At 41.5% G+C, this 16,502-nt stretch overlaps 1 protein-coding gene across 3 annotated transcripts in view; it reads left to right on the top strand.

Annotated features, from left to right (window-relative positions):
* The first annotated feature begins 16 nt into the window (after positions 1-16).
* The window catches only part of TEX10 (testis expressed 10), a 33,935-nt gene continuing 17,449 nt past the window's right edge, over positions 17-16,502 (top strand). The window contains exons 1-7 of one of the 3 annotated variants that reach the window (XM_060184351.1): positions 17-740; positions 1,117-1,360; positions 7,473-7,585; positions 10,545-10,783; positions 11,473-11,608; positions 13,066-13,241; positions 14,777-14,954. In XM_060184351.1, the coding sequence (XP_060040334.1) occupies positions 43-740; positions 1,117-1,360; positions 7,473-7,585; positions 10,545-10,783; positions 11,473-11,608; positions 13,066-13,241; positions 14,777-14,954 (1,784 nt within the window). In that variant the 5' untranslated portion in view covers positions 17-42. The remainder of the gene's footprint in view (positions 741-1,116; positions 1,361-7,472; positions 7,586-10,544; positions 10,784-11,472; positions 11,609-13,065; positions 13,242-14,776; positions 14,955-16,502) is intronic. The other 2 variants (XM_060184352.1, XM_060184353.1) reach the window with 2 other exon arrangements.

Genomic DNA, 16,502 nt, shown 5'->3' with positions numbered 1-16,502 from the left:
AAACCTTGTCTTTCTTAATCTTTACAGGATTTGCTATTGCAAATGCATCACTACAATGCTGGGGTTAAACAAAGTGCTCTTCTCGGACTTAAAGATCTTTTGTCTCAATACCCACATATCATTGATGCACACCTTTCACATATCTTAAGTGAAGTGACCGCTGTGTTTACAGATAAAGATGCTAATGTGCGATTAGCAGCAGTTCAGCTTCTTCAATTCCTGGCCCCCCAAATACGAGCTGAACAAATCTCTCCATTTTTTCCTTTGGTAAGTGCCCATCTCTCTAGTGCCATGACTCACATTACTGAAGGAATTCAGGAGGACTCTCTCAAAGTTTTGGACATTCTGCTGGAACAGTACCCAGCTCTCATTACTGACCGTAGCAGTATATTGCTTAAGAACTTTGTAGAGCTTATTTCTCATCAGCAGCTGTCCAAAGGACTGGTGAATAGAGACAGAGCCCAGTCCTGGATACTTTCTGTAAATCCTAATCGGAGACTCACTTCTCAGCAGTGGAGGCTGAAAGTCTTAGTGAGACTCAGTAAATTCCTTCAGGCCTTGGCAGATGGATCCAGTAGGTTGAGAGAAAGTGAAGCACTTCAGGAACAAAAAGAAAATCCCCATGCCACTAGCAACTCCATTTTTATCAACTGGAAGGAACTTGCCAGCGACCATCAACACATCCAGGTTTATGAGAATGGGGGTTCACAGCCAAATGTCAGTTCACAGTTCAGGCTACGGTAAGAAGGATTTCAGTTACGTCCACGCTCAGTTTTCCTGTATTGAATTATAACTGCTGACCATTGTGACTAATGTGGGAAGACGTAGTTTTCATAGAGTTACTCATGTTTTGATTTTTTTTTTAACTGATGGGAGGAGTCATTTAAAAGTATTAATTTCTTTCTAGCAATGCCTAATGAGAAGTAAAACTTGATAATCTCTTGGCTTTTATAGCTTAGGTTTTTATTTTCTTTATTAAGTCTTGATCACTGTAACTCTTGGTACGTGATGCTTCATTTTAGTGACGTTTTAGATCTAAGATTTAAATTAAGCAAGGAGTAAAGTTTTCAGTCATTAATCTAATTTTATTTTTTTATTCTTTCCCTTCCTGATTAGGTACCTGGTCGGAGGGCTAGGCAGTATGGATGAAAACTTGTCATCCGCCGAAAGTCTGAAAGGCTTCATTGAGATAATAATTCCCTTGCTGATTGAATGCTGGATTGAAGCTGTGCCCCCACAGCTGACTGTTTCTGTTGGAAACGGTATAGGGCGAGAGCCTTTGCAGGTTATGCAACAAGTCCTTAATATTATTTCCCTTCTGTGGAAGCTCTCCAAACAGCACGACGAAACCCATAAATTGGTGAGAACTGGTGTGCTCTTGATTTTCTTGGGAGTTAGGATTCACTAAAACACAGTTGCCTTTTCCTAGGAAATGGGTAGGCTCCATATCAGCGTTTCCTGCTGTTGGCTTAGAACGACAAATGTAAATAGTTTGTGAGACTTTTGTCTGAATACTTGTATAATTTCAAGTGGAACGCATAATGGTGTGCATGCTTTTACTGTACACAGTTCACATGAGTCAGTGTTACATTATTTCTAACGGATTATACAGGAACATTCTAGTTTCAGGGGATCTCCTGTAGCATCAACAAAGTTGCTTGTGTGCCTCAGTGTGTGTCAGTTTTCCAAGTTTCACAGAAATGGGTCAAAATGAATGAATGCTACAAGCCCGTCTTGACTATCCTTTGAGAAGGTGTCCCATGGAAACCTGCTCAGCACGCACTCTCTTAGTTTGCTCTTGCTGAAGAACAGACGATCAGGGGAGGGTTTTTTCCCCCCTTTTTGCTGCCACTGTTTCTTCTTGTCGTAGTTATTGTTGTTGTTATTGCTGTCGTTGTCGTTGGATAGGACAGAGAGAAATGGAGAGAGGAGGGGAAGACAGAGAGGGGGAGAGAAAGACAGACACCTGCAGACCTGCTTCACCGCCTGGGAAGCGACTCCCCTGCAGGTGGGGAGCCTGGGGCTCGAGCCAGGTTCCTTACGCCGGTCCCTGCGCTTTGCACCACGTGCGGGTTTGTGCGCTTAACCCGCTGCGTTACTGCCAGACTCCCGACATTTAAATCTTTTAAAGTTAGTAATGAGGGTAGGCGGAGCCACAGCTAGGCCGCCACTCTGGTGCATGTGATGCTAGGGACTGAATTCAGGAACTGAGAACCTCCTGCTAAGTGTCCAGTGATTTATTCACTGCACCTCCTCCCAGACTGCCAAAACGTAGTATTATTTTAGTTATTGTTATTTTTTAAGATAGAAACAGAGAGGCAGAGAGAGTGAAAGAGAAACCGCACCAAAGCTTTCCTCAGTGTGCTGAGCTTGAACCTGGGCTGTACACATAACAGTGCAGCACATTGGTCCCAAGACTTGACTTGACTTTTCTTTTCTTTCTCTTATTCCTTCCTTCCTTCCTTCCTTCCTTCCTTCCTTCCTTCCTTCCTTCCTTCCTTTTTTCTTCTTTTTTTAAGATTTTATTTATTAATGAGAAAGATAGTAGGAAAGAAAGAACCAGGCATCGTTCTGGTACATGTGCTGCTGGGAATTGAACTTGGGGCCTCTTGGTTGAGAGTCCAGTGCCCTGTCTACTGTGCTACCTTCAGGACAACCCAAGATGTTTACCTTCATTTGGGAAGAATTAAGTCTTGGGCAGCTGCTTTTTAAATTGTCTTAAAATTTTTCTAGTAGGGTAAGTCAGGCAGGTATGATGCAAGATGAAAGTAAGGAAGGAAGCAAAAAGGAAAGGAAAGGAAAGGACAGGAAAGGAAAGGAGGACATCTTTAGGTTGCTCAGCGCTGGGTGAATATGGGTGCACGCTGTGGAGGGAGGCTGCAGGCACAGTACTTCATAGCTTCCAGCATCTGACCTAAGGAAGAATTTTTTAAATTTGTGATTAATAATAGGTTACAAGATTGTAAAATTATAGTGTCGGGCTGGGCGGTAGCGCAGTGGGTCAAGCACATATGATGCAAAGCACGAGGATCCCGATTCGATACCCGGCTCCCCACCTGCAGGGGGTCACTTCACAAGTGGTGAAGCAGGTCTGCAGGTGTCTTTCTTTTCCCCTCTCTCCCTCCTCACTCAATTTCTCTCCTATCCAACAACAACAACTATGACAACAGTGACAACTACAGGTGCAGCAACAAAATGGGGAGAAAAGCCTCCAGGAGCAGTGGATTTGTAGTGCAGGCACTGAGCCCCAGCAATAACCCTGAAGGCAGAAAATAAAATAAAATGAAATTACAGTGTTTAGTTCCACACCCCACCCACCACCAGAGTACTGTCTCCCTACCTGCCCGTGGAAGAATTTTTTTAAAATACAAACATAGAATTTTTTTAATTTAATTTTTTATTGGGAGATTAATGTTTTACAGTCAACAGTAAATACAGTAGTTTGTACATGCATAACATTTCTCAGTTTTCCACATAACAATAAAACCCCCACTAGGTCCTCTGTCATCCTTCTTGGATCTGTATTCTCCGCCCATCCACCCCAGAGTCTTTTACTTTGGTGCAACACGCCAATTCTAGTTCAGGTTCTACTTGTGTTTTGTCTTCTGGTCTTGTTTTTCAGCTTCTGCCTGAGAGTGAGATCATCCCATCATGGAAGAATTCTTGTCAGGATTTTTGACTAATTGTGCTTCCTTGACCTGCCTACATACTTACAAAAACTAAAGAAGTCTATTTTTTAAAAAATTTTTTTATTGAGAGGCAAGGTGGTGATGGGGGGGGCGGGCAGGCAGGCAGGCAGGCAGGCAGACTGAGAGACTCAACCTGCACACTGCTTCACCATTTGCAAAGCTTTCCCCCTGCAGGTGGGGACCAGGGGCTCAAACCCGGGTCCTTGAGCACATTGTGCAGTGTGCACTCAATCAGGTATGTGTCACCACCTGGCCCCAAATTCTCTTTAAATTCTCTTCCAGTTCTAACTACTTTAAGCCAGAGCTGAGCAGTGCTCTGGTCCTGGCACCTGCCCCATTCTTCATAATAAATAGATTTTTTAACAAAACAAAAAACTAATGCTTGCTGAGATATAACTGGTTATGGTAAGACCCATGATTTTTGAACAGTTTTTAGTATTTTTTGTTTGTTTAATTTTTTAATTTTATTTATTTATTAGATGGACGGCTAGAAATCGAGAGGGCAGGGGGAGACAGAGAGACATCTGCAGCCCTGCTTCACCACTCAGGAAGCTTTTCCGCTGCAGGGGGGGACCAGGGGCTTGAGCCTGGGCCCTCGTGCGTGTAAAATGTGCACTTAACCAGTTGCACCACCACCTGGCCCCGGCCCATGACCTTAAGATGTTAGCTACATGAGGTTCATTTACTTGTTAACGTGAGAGCGGGAACCAGAGCGCCATTCTGGCACCTGAATTGACCTTCCTCCTCCAGAGCTTCTGGCACTGTGCAGCCTCCTGGAACACAGGCCACATTCAAAATTTTATTTGTTTTATTGCCATTCCACCTTTCCCTTTCTTGACATGTAGTCTATTTAAGATAATTGTGTAACCCATTAGTAGCTCAAATGCTAAGAGGACCCAAATTATATTTCTTAATCTTCATCTCAAGCCACATACTGTGGACTAACTTCTCTCTCTCATTTCTTTTTCTTTTTTCTTCCTTTTTTTTTTTTTAAACCTCCAGGATTATTGCTGGGGCTCAGTGCCTGCACCATGAGTCCATTGCTCCTGGAGGCCATTTTTTCCCCTTTAGTTGCCCTGGTTGTTTTATCGTTGTTGTAGTTATTATTATTGCTGTTATTGATGTCATTGTTGGTTAGGACAGAGAGAAATGGAGAGAGGAGGGGGAGACAGAGAGGAGGAGAGAAAGACAGACACCTGCAGACCTGCTTCACTGCCTGTGAAGCAACTCCCCTACAGGTGGGGAGCCGGGGGCTTGAACTGGGATCCTTACGCCTGTCCTTGCTCTTTGTGCCACGTGCACTTAACACACTGCGCTACCACCTGACCACTTTTTTTTTTTTTAAAAAAAAAACCAGAGTATTATTAAGCTCTGGCTTATGGTGGTGCGGGGGATTGAACCCGAGACTTTGGAGCCTCAGGCATGAGTTTGTTTGCATCTACCCTCTGCATGTGTGTTCTCTCTCTTAATTGATTTAATAATGATCATCAAGACCATAGGATACGAGTGGTACAATTCCACACAATTCCCGCCACCAGAGTTCCATATCCCATCCCTTCCATTGGAGGCTTTCCTATTCTTTATCCCTCTGGGAGCATGGATCCAAGATCGTTATGGGGTGCAGAAGGTGGAAGGTCTGGTTTCTGTCATTGCTTCTCCTCTGGACATGGCAGATTCATCCATACTCTCAGCCTGTTTCTATCTTTCCCTAGTGGGACAGGGCTCTGGGGAGGTGGGGTTCTAGGACATTCTAGGACACATTTGTGAGGTCATCTGCCCAGGGAGGTCACCTTTGCGTTACGTTAGCTAAATTGTGTCTCTCTCCCCTCAGAAAACCTCTTTTTCTGTTGATTAATTGGTATCTGGGTTAGGTGTAATCTTAGACTCACTGCTTATCTTTTGCTAAATTTGCTAGTTTTTGACTAGCAGTTAAGACATGTCATTTGTATCCAGTGTTTTTAAAAAGACTTTTTTAGTAAATTGGAATCATTTAAATAAGTCATATTCCGAGTCCATTTGGAATCTAAAGAAATCACAGGGTACATTAAATCTTACTAACGCTAATTGAGTCCTTAGATGTTCACTGTGGTTAGTTCAGATTTACTCTGTCCTTAGTGTACAACTAATTTTATAAATGAAAGTACACTTTAAGGTAAACTTTGGGGGCTTGGTGGTAGCAAAGCAGGTTAAGCGCACATGGTGCAAAACGCCAACACTGGCTCCCGGCCCCCACCTGCAAGGGGGTCACTTCACAGGTGGTGAAGCAGGTCTGCAGGTGTCTTGTCCTTCCCTTCCCCTCGTCTTCCTGTCCTCTGTTTCTCTATGTCCAATCCAACAACCTCAGTGGCAACAATAACAACAAGGGCAACAAAATGGGGAAAATGGCCTCCAGGAGCAGTGGATTCATAGTATAGGCACCGAGCCCCAGTGATAACCCTGCAGGCAAAAAAAAAAAAAAAAGATTAACTTTAAAAATTTACTTTGTTTTATGCTGTCTGTGTCCATAGCCTCAGGGTCAGTATAATTCACTATAGAAATTGTGTGTGTTAATTTTGTGTTTTATTGCTTGCTACTTTGGTCTTTATGTCTTTATCTCATTAAGACAATTTGTGAATGAGTAGTCCGTTGTAGTCATGTATCAAAAATTAATTGAGTATCTATAAGCGTGACTAAATAAGGCAATGTTTCAGTGCTCAATCGTTAGATGTGGTTAGTGGCTGCTGAACTGGACACTGTAGAGAAAGAACATTTCCATTTGGGACAAGGTCAGCTGAATAACTGTTGTGCAGTGTGCCTGCCTGCCTGCTTCTGGTCTAGGCTCTGGGGGTACAAGGTTAAATATGACTCTTCTGGTGCTAAGCGTGTGTGTCGCTCCCCCCCCCCCCCCCCCCCGTGTTTGCCAATTCTTGTGGAATGGATAGTTGGTCAGCAAATACTGGGACTAGGAAGAAGAAGAAAATAAAGCAGGCTGCGAGTGTATGTGCTGGAGCTGAGTGATGGGGCGCTGTCTTTTTAAAAAGAGATAATTAGATTTAACATACTGGGTGAGCTGTTTCTTAGTCCTAACAGACACACAATTATTGTCACATTTCTATTCAGTTTCTTTCTCTGTTACAAATTTTTTTTCCCCTTGGTAGTGTGGGGAGCCTTAGGACCTTATGCTTCAGAGTTCAATACTTTATCTTCTGCAACTACCTCCTGGACCACGAGGATGCTTTATTTTAATGAGAAGGGGAAAAACCTATTTTCATGAGAGACTGAGGCCAGAAGAAAGCTCAGCTTTGGCACACGGTAGTACCAGTGATAGAAACTGCAAATACTGGGGCTTCAGGCATGAAAGTCTTGAGTGCTACTGCTGTGATGGCTCTCCAGCTCCTAAATTTTTCTTAAATCTTATTCTGTCCTTTTTTCTCTTAAGCAGTAAATAAAAAGTCACATCTGTAAGTGGGTGTTCAATAGTTTAAAACAAGATGTCCTAATAATTCTAATTTTTTTTCGTACCCATGTTCCTTGAATAGCTGTATTACAGTGATATATGCATATTGACAGATTGTGGTTTTTTTTTTTTTTTTGGTTTAAACTTTATTAGTTACTCTCTCTTGAATATTTCATGCAAGTGAACAGGGCACTGCTTAGGTCTGGCATATGGTGGTGCTGGGGATTGAACCTGGGACCTTTGAGCCTCAGACATGAGAGTGTGATGCATAACCACTCACTATCTTCCTCTCTTAGGTTGGTTATTATTGTTTCTTGTAGGTTTCTAATCTTTGCTTACTTTAATAGGAGTCATGGCTTCGAAAGAATTATCTTGTTGATTTCAAACACCATTTTATGAGCCGTTTTCCATATGTTTTGAAAGAAGTAACCAAGCAGAGAAGGAAAGAGACAAATAGAAGGTATGTGATTCTTTTCAACTAGGTAGACTTTAAAAACTCTTTAACCTGAAATTACCATAAAATAATCAGCCTTATTGCGAGTATGGATAGACCTGCCAACGCCCATGTCCAGCGGGGAAGCAGTTACAGAAGCCAGACCTTCTACCTTCTGCATCCCACAATGACTTTGGGTCCATGCTCCCAGAGGGATAAAGAATAGGAAAGCTATCAGGGGAGGGGATGGGATACGGAGATCTGGTGGTGGGAATTGTGTGGAGTTGTACCCCCCTTTTTTAAAAATTTTATTTATTTTCTCTTTTGTTGCCCTTTTCTTTTTCTTATTGTAGTAGTAGTTGTTGTTATTGATGTCGTCATTGTTAGATAGGACAGAGAGAAGTGGAGAGAGGAGGAGAAGACAGGGAGAGAGAAAGACAGACACCTGCAGGCCTGCTTCACCACTTGTGAAGGGATTTCACTTCAGGTGGGGAACCTGGGATCCTTATGCCCGTCCTTGCGCGCCACGTGTGCTTAACCCGCTGTGCTACCGCCCGACTCCCAGTTGTACCCCTCTTATCCTATTGTTTTGTCAGTGTTTTCTTTTTATAAATAAATAAATAATAATTAGCCTTAAATTAGAACTTTTTATACCATGAGGTATTTATATCTGCATTTTGTGAAATAAAACTGAAAGTAGGTAACTGAAAAGGTAACTTTAAATCTTAGTACTTCTGTTTATTTATTAATTTCTTTAACTGTATTTTTTGGCTGAGTGTCAAGTACCAAATCATGCAAATTCGAATTTGATAAAATTTGTTGAAGTAGATTTTTTCTTCTTAATCTCTAAGAGAAGGGAGATTATCTCAAAGGTCTTGCTTTCTTTTATATGTAAAAAAGTAAGTAATGACACTAATATATATTTAATCCTTCATTTTTGTTAGATACACACACACTAGAACACTGCACATCTCAGGTGTAAGGTGGGGCTGGAGATTCAGTCTAGGTCCCTGGAGCCTCAGGCCTGGAAGTCTTTGGCAGAACCGTTTTTGCCGTCTTCCAGCCGCCGACAATAACACTTACAACCTGATGAAGAAAGGGCGGTAACTGGGGAAGAACAGTTTTCTAAGATACACTGAGGAAAGAGTGGCAATGAATTAGAAGATAGAGTTTAAAGACAATTTAAACCTGGAAGCTTGAAATGATTTGCCTTAGATGAGAGCATGGAAAATAATTTAAATTAATAAAAATTGATAGGTAGGTAAATGCTATCTAGAACACTAAAAGTACAGTAAGGAATCTTAAAAGTCAGTCAGAAGGCTCTTAAATTTATTCAAAAGGAAGAGTCTGCGTAGAGAACTAAGCTTTAAAGCATGAGCATGGAAGTCATCTGGCTGAGGCAAATAGCTCTTCATTCATTTATTACAATTATTTGGTTACTTAGCATCTCCCCAGTTGGCAGCTTAAAGATATTCTAATATTTTCCATTTATTTCTTTACATCCTTGATTTTTTTTTTTTTAATTTAAGATGTTGCTTTTTCCTTTATGAAGTATAGTGGTAGTTTTCTTTTTGTTTTATCTATTTTTTAATTTTTATATAACAGAATTACATGTCGACAGGGGTTTGAATCCACACCATTCTCACTGCCCGAGTTCTGAATCTTCACTCTCCCCACTGCAATTCACCACAGTTCCCCTGAAGTTTCAGACATGGGCCAACCATCTTCTCTACAACTGTCTGTCCACATTTATACAGAGTTGCCCCTTCTTTTTCTGATTCAGTCCTCTTTTTCCCTCTGAGCCACTGATGACATCATAACTACATACGTCCCTCTCCTTTCCCTTCTCTCTCTGGTGCTGATGGAGCTGGAGTGCAGAGTCCTCTTATCTTCATCCTATCACTTCTCCCGGCTGGGAGTCTGGATCAAGGCTGTTTATGGGGAGCAGAAGGTGGGAGTTCTGGCTTCTGTAGCTGCTTCTCCGCTGAGCGTGGGCATTGACAGGTCGATCCATACCCCCAGCCTGTTTGTATCTTTCCCTGATGGACCAGAGCTCGTCCAGTGGAGGAGGGGATGGGACATAAATCTGGTCGTGGGAACTGTATGGAATTAGACCTCTATTATCTTATAATTTTATAAATCTATTATATCACTAATATAATTAAAAAAAAAATCTTCCAAGTGTCTTCAAGTCTTCTTAGCTCCACATTACTTACTTCTAAGATTACCAGGTAACATTAGAAGAGCCTTTACTTTTCTTTTTTTAAAGAATTTATTTATTAATGAGAAAGATAGGAGGAGAGAAAGAACCAGACATCACTTGTAATGTGCTGCCGGGGATTGAACTCAGGACCTCATGCTTGAGAGTCCAATGCTTTATCCACTGTGCCACCTCCCGGACCACGAGCCTTTACTTTTTATGTGACTAGAATCTTGGATAATGAATTGACTGGTATACATTGTGCCTTCTTAGCAATAAAACTACAGCTAAAGCTTTGTTGGCATACCTGTCTGCTTGGCAGGCTACCCCTAACCTCAGCTGATTGCTTATTTTAATTAGTTTTTTTTTTTGTATTTATTTTCCCTTTTGTTGCCCTTATTGTTTTTTATCATTGTTGTAGTTGTTGTTGATGTCATCACTGTTAGATAGAACAAAGGGAGAAGTGAAGAGAGGAGGGGAAGACAGGGTGAGACAGACCACCTGCAGACCTGCTTCACCGCTTGTGAAGCGACTTCCCTGCAGGTGGGGAGCCGGGGGCTCGAACCGGGATCCTTACGCCGGTCCCTGCGCTTGGAGCCACGTGCTTAACCTGCTGCTCTACCACCTGACTCCCTTAATTTTAAGTATTTTAAGTGAAACAGGCTTGGTAGTTGCAGGCTACCCTCCGACCCCAGCTAATTGGTTATTTTAATTTGTATTTTAAGTGAAACAGGCTTGGTAGTTAATAACACTTATAGATGCCTGTGTGTCTTTGTTTGTTTTTAGCATCAAGCATTGCACGATTCTCTCCAATAATGTAGATCATCTCTTACTGAATTTAACACTATCTGATATCATGGTCTCCCTGGCAAATGCCTCAACTCTGCAAAAGGACTCCAACTGGATAGAGATGATAAGGAAATTTGTGACCGAGACTCTTGAAGGCGGCTCTAGGCTGACTAGTAAGCAGCTGAACGGGCTGCTTGGGGTGTCATGGAGGCTGATGCAGATTCAGCCAAGCAGAGGTAGGTGGTGCTGCTTCGTCCTTTTTTGAGAGAAGAGGAGCTTTAAACATAGTATTGAGAGACTAGCTGTAGAGGTTGTGCCTTTGAAACATTCTATGACGTCAAGTTAGTTACATCAGGCCATAAATGGAAGTTAAAAAATTATTCTGGATTGATTTGAACTCTGGAAATATCTGTGACTCGTGCACCCTTTTATTTTAAGGTCAGGTCTACTATGAAGCAAATTGATAGAAAGCACATTATAGAATTGAAGTAGAAGGGGTAGGTATTATATGACGTTATTGAACCTGCTGATAAGAAGGTCTTCTGTGTTTGACCAGAAATCAGGAGCTTTTTCTTTGTTCCATATAGAATGAATGGTCATCTGCTTCTGTCTTGTAACTATATCACGTTGTCATTTTTTAGAGTATTTTACCAATTCTTATTCAGAATCAAAACTTCGCTGCTTAGTTGCCTTCTAATGTCTCGGCAACACTCTGGTTTAGGTGATCCCTGCTTAAGTTTAACTGGTTGGTTTGATTTTTATATTAGCCAGGCCATTGCCACAGGACTTAAGTGACTGTCACCACTTTGTGACTAAGATCTGTTTTGCCATAGGAACAAAGTCAAGTTCTTCTGGGGTTTTAATGGAATTTAGGGACTAATAAAGCAGCATTTTGGACTCATTTGCCCAGTTTTCTCTGTTTTAGAGGCTACAGAATCTCTCATCAAGGCAGTTTATACATTATATCAGCAGAGGGGCCTTCTCCTGCCTGTGCGGACTTTGTTGCTCAAGTTTTTCAGTAAAATCTATCAAAAGGAGCAACTGAGAACTTACAGAATCAGGTAAAGTTTCATTTGATTTGTGCAGTTTTCTTTGGAGAAGTTAACTCTTAGACTATATTTAAGAAAAAAGTGGGAAATTTGGGAGTCGGGCGGTAGCGCAGTGGGATAAGCACATGTGGTGCAAAGCGCTAGGACCGGCTTAAGGATCCCGGTTCGAGCCCCCGGCTCCCCGCCTGCAGGGGAGTCGCTTCACAAGCGGTGAAGCAGGTCTGCAGGTGTCTATCTTTCTCTCCACCTTTCTGTCTTCCCCCCCTCTCTCCATTTCTCTCTATCCTACCCAACAACGACAACCTCAGTAGCAACAACAACAAAGCAACAAGGGCAACAAAAGGGAAAATAAATAATTTTAAAAAATGGGAAATTTATTTAGAAAACATACTTGTTGGTGCCAGTCGCCTTTCTAGGCATAACAACAGACAAAAGCTCCTTTCTGCACGTGTTTCCAGTTCATTCATGGCTGAAGGGCATCGGAATCTCCTGTAGGAGCCTCAGCCTTTTACGTACCCTAAAAGTTAAGCCATTTGGGGGCCTAGAGTAGAAGGAGGCTAATTTCAGATGAGCAAGTTTCTGAGCTATGTGCTGCATTGCCAGATTTCAGGAGTAAACGCGCCACACCCGCCACCAAATTGAACGCAGGACTTGAGATATTCAGACATGAAAGCCTTTTTCGTGACCACTGCTATTTTCCCCACCCTAGAAATTAGTTTTTTTTATGTAGTAACAGGTTTATTTGGGATGGTCAGGAAAGAGGTACTTGGACTTCACACATGCATCCTATCCACCCCCCATCCCACCTTTTTTTTTTCTCACTTGGAGAGACGCCAATAACTGGAGCTTTAGTCTTACCACAGTACTCCAATAGTTGGTTCTTTTAAGTACTCTTCATAATCCTGATAATACTAGTGTGAGCGAGGTTCTGTAATTCCCATTTTAAGCTCAACTTGAGTCAGTTTGTGCATGTCAGTGGGTAGTAGATCTTAAGACATCTATCTGATCATGTTTTAATTACTAAGCTCTCAGTGGCAGCAGAAACGATTAGTGGTACCAGGAGACAACAGGGCTTTAACAAGTAGAATAACAACAAGTAAAACACAAAGGACCCCTCAACTTCTAAGCCGTTTGGTGTGAGGTAGCCCTGTACCGAATGTATCAGTTAATTACTATTGTAAAATAAGTAACTTTAGTTAGGGTAAGTAATAGGGTAAAGCTGAACTTTTTTTGGATGAAGGTATGATTTAGTCCTCCATATCACACGATCATTTTGAGTATTTAAAACCAGAAATATTACAGCTGAATAAAGATGCTGGCAATCTTGTCAGGTCTCAAATGTCATCTGAATGATGATGCTATCATTTGCCGGTGTGGTGTATATATGTTGAACTTTTTTTTTTTTTTTTTAAATTCATTTCTCTTGTCTTCGCTAATTATATTTTACTCTTCCCTGGTCTCTGTCTAAGGTACCGGAGTAAAGTGTTGTCTCGTTGGCTGGCGGGCTTACCACTGCAGCTGGCTCATCTTGGCTCCCGAAACCCTGACCTCTCAACACAACTCATCAATATTATCCACACGGCTGCAGCTCGAGCACATAAAGAGCTACTGAAAAGTCTACAGGCCACTGCTCTTCGAATCTATGGTAAGAGCTTGCTTCATGTTGTAGGTAGTCACCGATTCGTGCAAGAAATATACATTGGCCCTTTCTTAAATTGTGTGCCTTTGCTCTAAAGTACACCCGGGTTGGGGGTAGGTGGGGGTGCATCTGGTTGAGTGCACACATGACTATATGGACCTGAGTTCAAGCCCCTGGTCCCCACCTGCAGGCAAGAAGCTTCTCAAGTAGTGAAGCAGTGCTGCAGGGGTCTCTGTTTCTTCCTTCTCAATAGCTCTCCTATAAAAAAAGACCCTATAAAAATAACTTTTAAACGAAGAAATACCTGCTGGGAGCACTGGATTCCTCGTGAGGTACTGAGTCCCAGCGATAACCCTAGTGGCAAAAATAAACTCATTAAATCCACAATTAAGTGGCCTGAACAAAACATCAAATAGTAAATTCCTCTCTCTCCCCCACCCATTACTTTCAGGTGCCTAATATATTATTGATTTGAAATTTGTGTTTATTGTAAAACTATGACAACTAGTTTAGTTAATATCACTTAACATTTTTATTTTTTTACTTTTTAATTTATTTTTTACTTAAAAAATTTTTTTTTTCACTTAACATTTTTGTTGAGAGAGTGACCAGAGCACTTCTCAGCTCTGGTTTATGGCAGTGTGCAGATTTAACTTGGCAGCTCTGTGTGGCCTGAGGCATACAGGTCTTTAGCTGTAATACTGAGCTCTCTCTCTGACCCTAAATTTTCTTTTAAAATACCCGCTATTCATGGATTCAAAAAAAATTCTATGAAGCTTGGGGGCTAGTCATTTATTCCATTGTAATGGATGTTTTGTAGGATTTCCATCTACTAATACTTTATTCATTATTAGACTGAGTTACTATTTTATATTTTAAGCAAAATACCAGCAGAAATGACTGGCATAGGTACACACTACTAATTATTGCAAGCCAGAAGCTTGGCATTTACATTGTAGAATGCAATTTTTTTTAAAATCCTATCCCAAGGTTGTGCTACAGTTTCTTCTGTTTATATCCAGACCATTTTGTAAACCCAAATGAAACTATTTACCAACAGTGATTTCTCTCCCAGCTCCTGACAACTACTCATTTGTCTCCCTAGGTCTATGGATTTGCTTCACTTGGACACTGCTGTAAATGGAATTCTATGACAAGACCTTATAGCTGACTTACTACACTTAGCATACTAATTTTAGTATTCATTGTTCACTATATATTGGCTCTTTAATTTTTTTTTTATTGCTGAATAGTAATTGTCACCAACTAGCTAAAGTACATGGATTTTTTAATTATTGATTTGCTCTCTTAACAATCCCTTTACATCTTATTCCCATCAAACGTAATTTCAATCCAAGCACTTGGTTGTGAAATTATATTTTTTTAAAATTCATACTCAGTGTTTAACTTAGACGCACACATACACTTTATGATACAACTCTTTCCTATGTATTGCTGAAATTTAACATAGCAGTGGAAATAATACTTAGTTTGACCCCTGGTTTGTAATGGTTGAATTTTTTATTTCTGTCTCCCACTAGATCCACAAGAAGGCTCTGTGGTGGTTCTCCCAGCAGAATCTCAGCAACTTTTGGTCCAGCTTGTGTATTTTTTACCCAGTCTGCCTGTTGATTTGCTTTCTCGATTAAGTCGTTGCTGTGTTATGGGAAGACTCAGTTCGAATTTGGCTGCGATGCTTATTGGGATACTGCATATGAGGTAGTTACGCTCAGATGAGATGGAGTTTAAGAGTGACCCTTCCTGCCCTCCCCTATTGCTAGTCATTTGTGAACTGCAGAGAGCTTGTGACATTCTGAGACTATTTTCTTCACTGCTAAGCAGCTGGTACTCCCAGACAGAGTAAATGCACTGGGGTAAGGCTGTTTTACTGCAGGGATGGAGGTGTGGGTTCTCTGGCCCATGGAAGTATGCGATCAAAACTAAGTGGGCTTGTATTTATTGCTTCCAGTAGAGGGCACCCTTTTCCATCCCATTTGATACAAGTTGTTGGGATGACCTGTCTTAACACTCAGTCAAATCACTTTTTAAGCCGCATTTAAGCTGTGATGAGCCACTTCTGCTTAATGACTTCTTAAGGGTATTTTCTCTGCTTTTTTCCCTTTTTGTGCCTAGTATTAAGAAAACACTAATTTACAGTCAGTAGAGACAGTAGTCGTTAAAACAGGTTATCTTATATTTGTGAATTCATCAAATTAAAATTTGCTGTTTAGGGGGTCGGGTGGTAACGTAGTACATGGCGCAAAACCCAAGGACCGGTGTAAGAATCCTGGTTTGAGCCCTCGGCTCCCCATCTGTAGGGGGTCACCTCACAGGCAGTGAAGCAGGTCTGCAGGTGTCTGTCTTTCTGTCCCCCTCTGTCTTCCCCTCCTCTCCATTTCTCTCTGTCCTATCCAACAATGACATCAATAACAACAACAATAATAATAACCACAACAATAAAACAACAAGAGCAACAAAAAGGGGAAAAATAGTCTCCAGGGGCAGTGGATTTTTGGGGTAGGCACCGAGCCCCAGCAATAACCCTGGAAGCAAAAAAAAAAAAAAAAAAAAAAAGTTTTAGTATTTGCTGAATCTGTTAGTAGATAATACTGTTTTCATTCAAAGTAATTTAAAAAAAGAATACAAAATTAATAATTTTCAACTTTGCTAGGTTGATGGCTTTATTATATCATCACGTTTTCCTAGCTTCATATTTTAAGAAGAACGTTTGGGTTCTTGGATACACTATGGGTTATTTCATATTTTTGTCAAGATAGTCCCTTCTTCCTGTCCAGCTAGCATTTGGAATCGAACTCAGTGCTTATATTTGAGAGTCCAATGCTTTGTGCACTGTGCTGTCTCCAGGGCCAGAGAGAGGGAGACAGACATTACAGCCCAGCATGCGAAGCTTCCCCTGTGCAAATCCTCTCCTGTGGTGACTGGGGACTCAAACCTGGGTCCTCACACCTGGTAGAGTATACACTTAACAGAAGACTATGTCTCAGCCCCTCATTTCTGATTTTTTTAAATATTTATTTTATTCCCTTTTGTTGCCCTTGATTTATTGTTGTTGTTGGATAGGACTGAGAGAAATGGAGAGAGGAGGGGAAGACAGAGAGGGGGAGAGAAAGACAGACACCTGCAGACCTGCTTCACCACCTGTGAAGCGACTCCCCTGCAGGTGGGGAGCCGGGGGCTTGAACCGGGATCCTTACGCCGGTCCTTATGCTTTGCGCCACCTGCACTTAACCTGGTGAGCTACAGCCC

Source organism: Erinaceus europaeus, unplaced genomic scaffold (genome assembly GCF_950295315.1).
Source record: "Erinaceus europaeus unplaced genomic scaffold, mEriEur2.1 scaffold_930, whole genome shotgun sequence".
Lineage (NCBI taxonomy): Eukaryota > Metazoa > Chordata > Mammalia > Eulipotyphla > Erinaceidae > Erinaceus > Erinaceus europaeus.
Note: the sequence above shows the minus strand (reverse complement) of the source record. Positions and strands in the feature narration are given on the sequence as shown.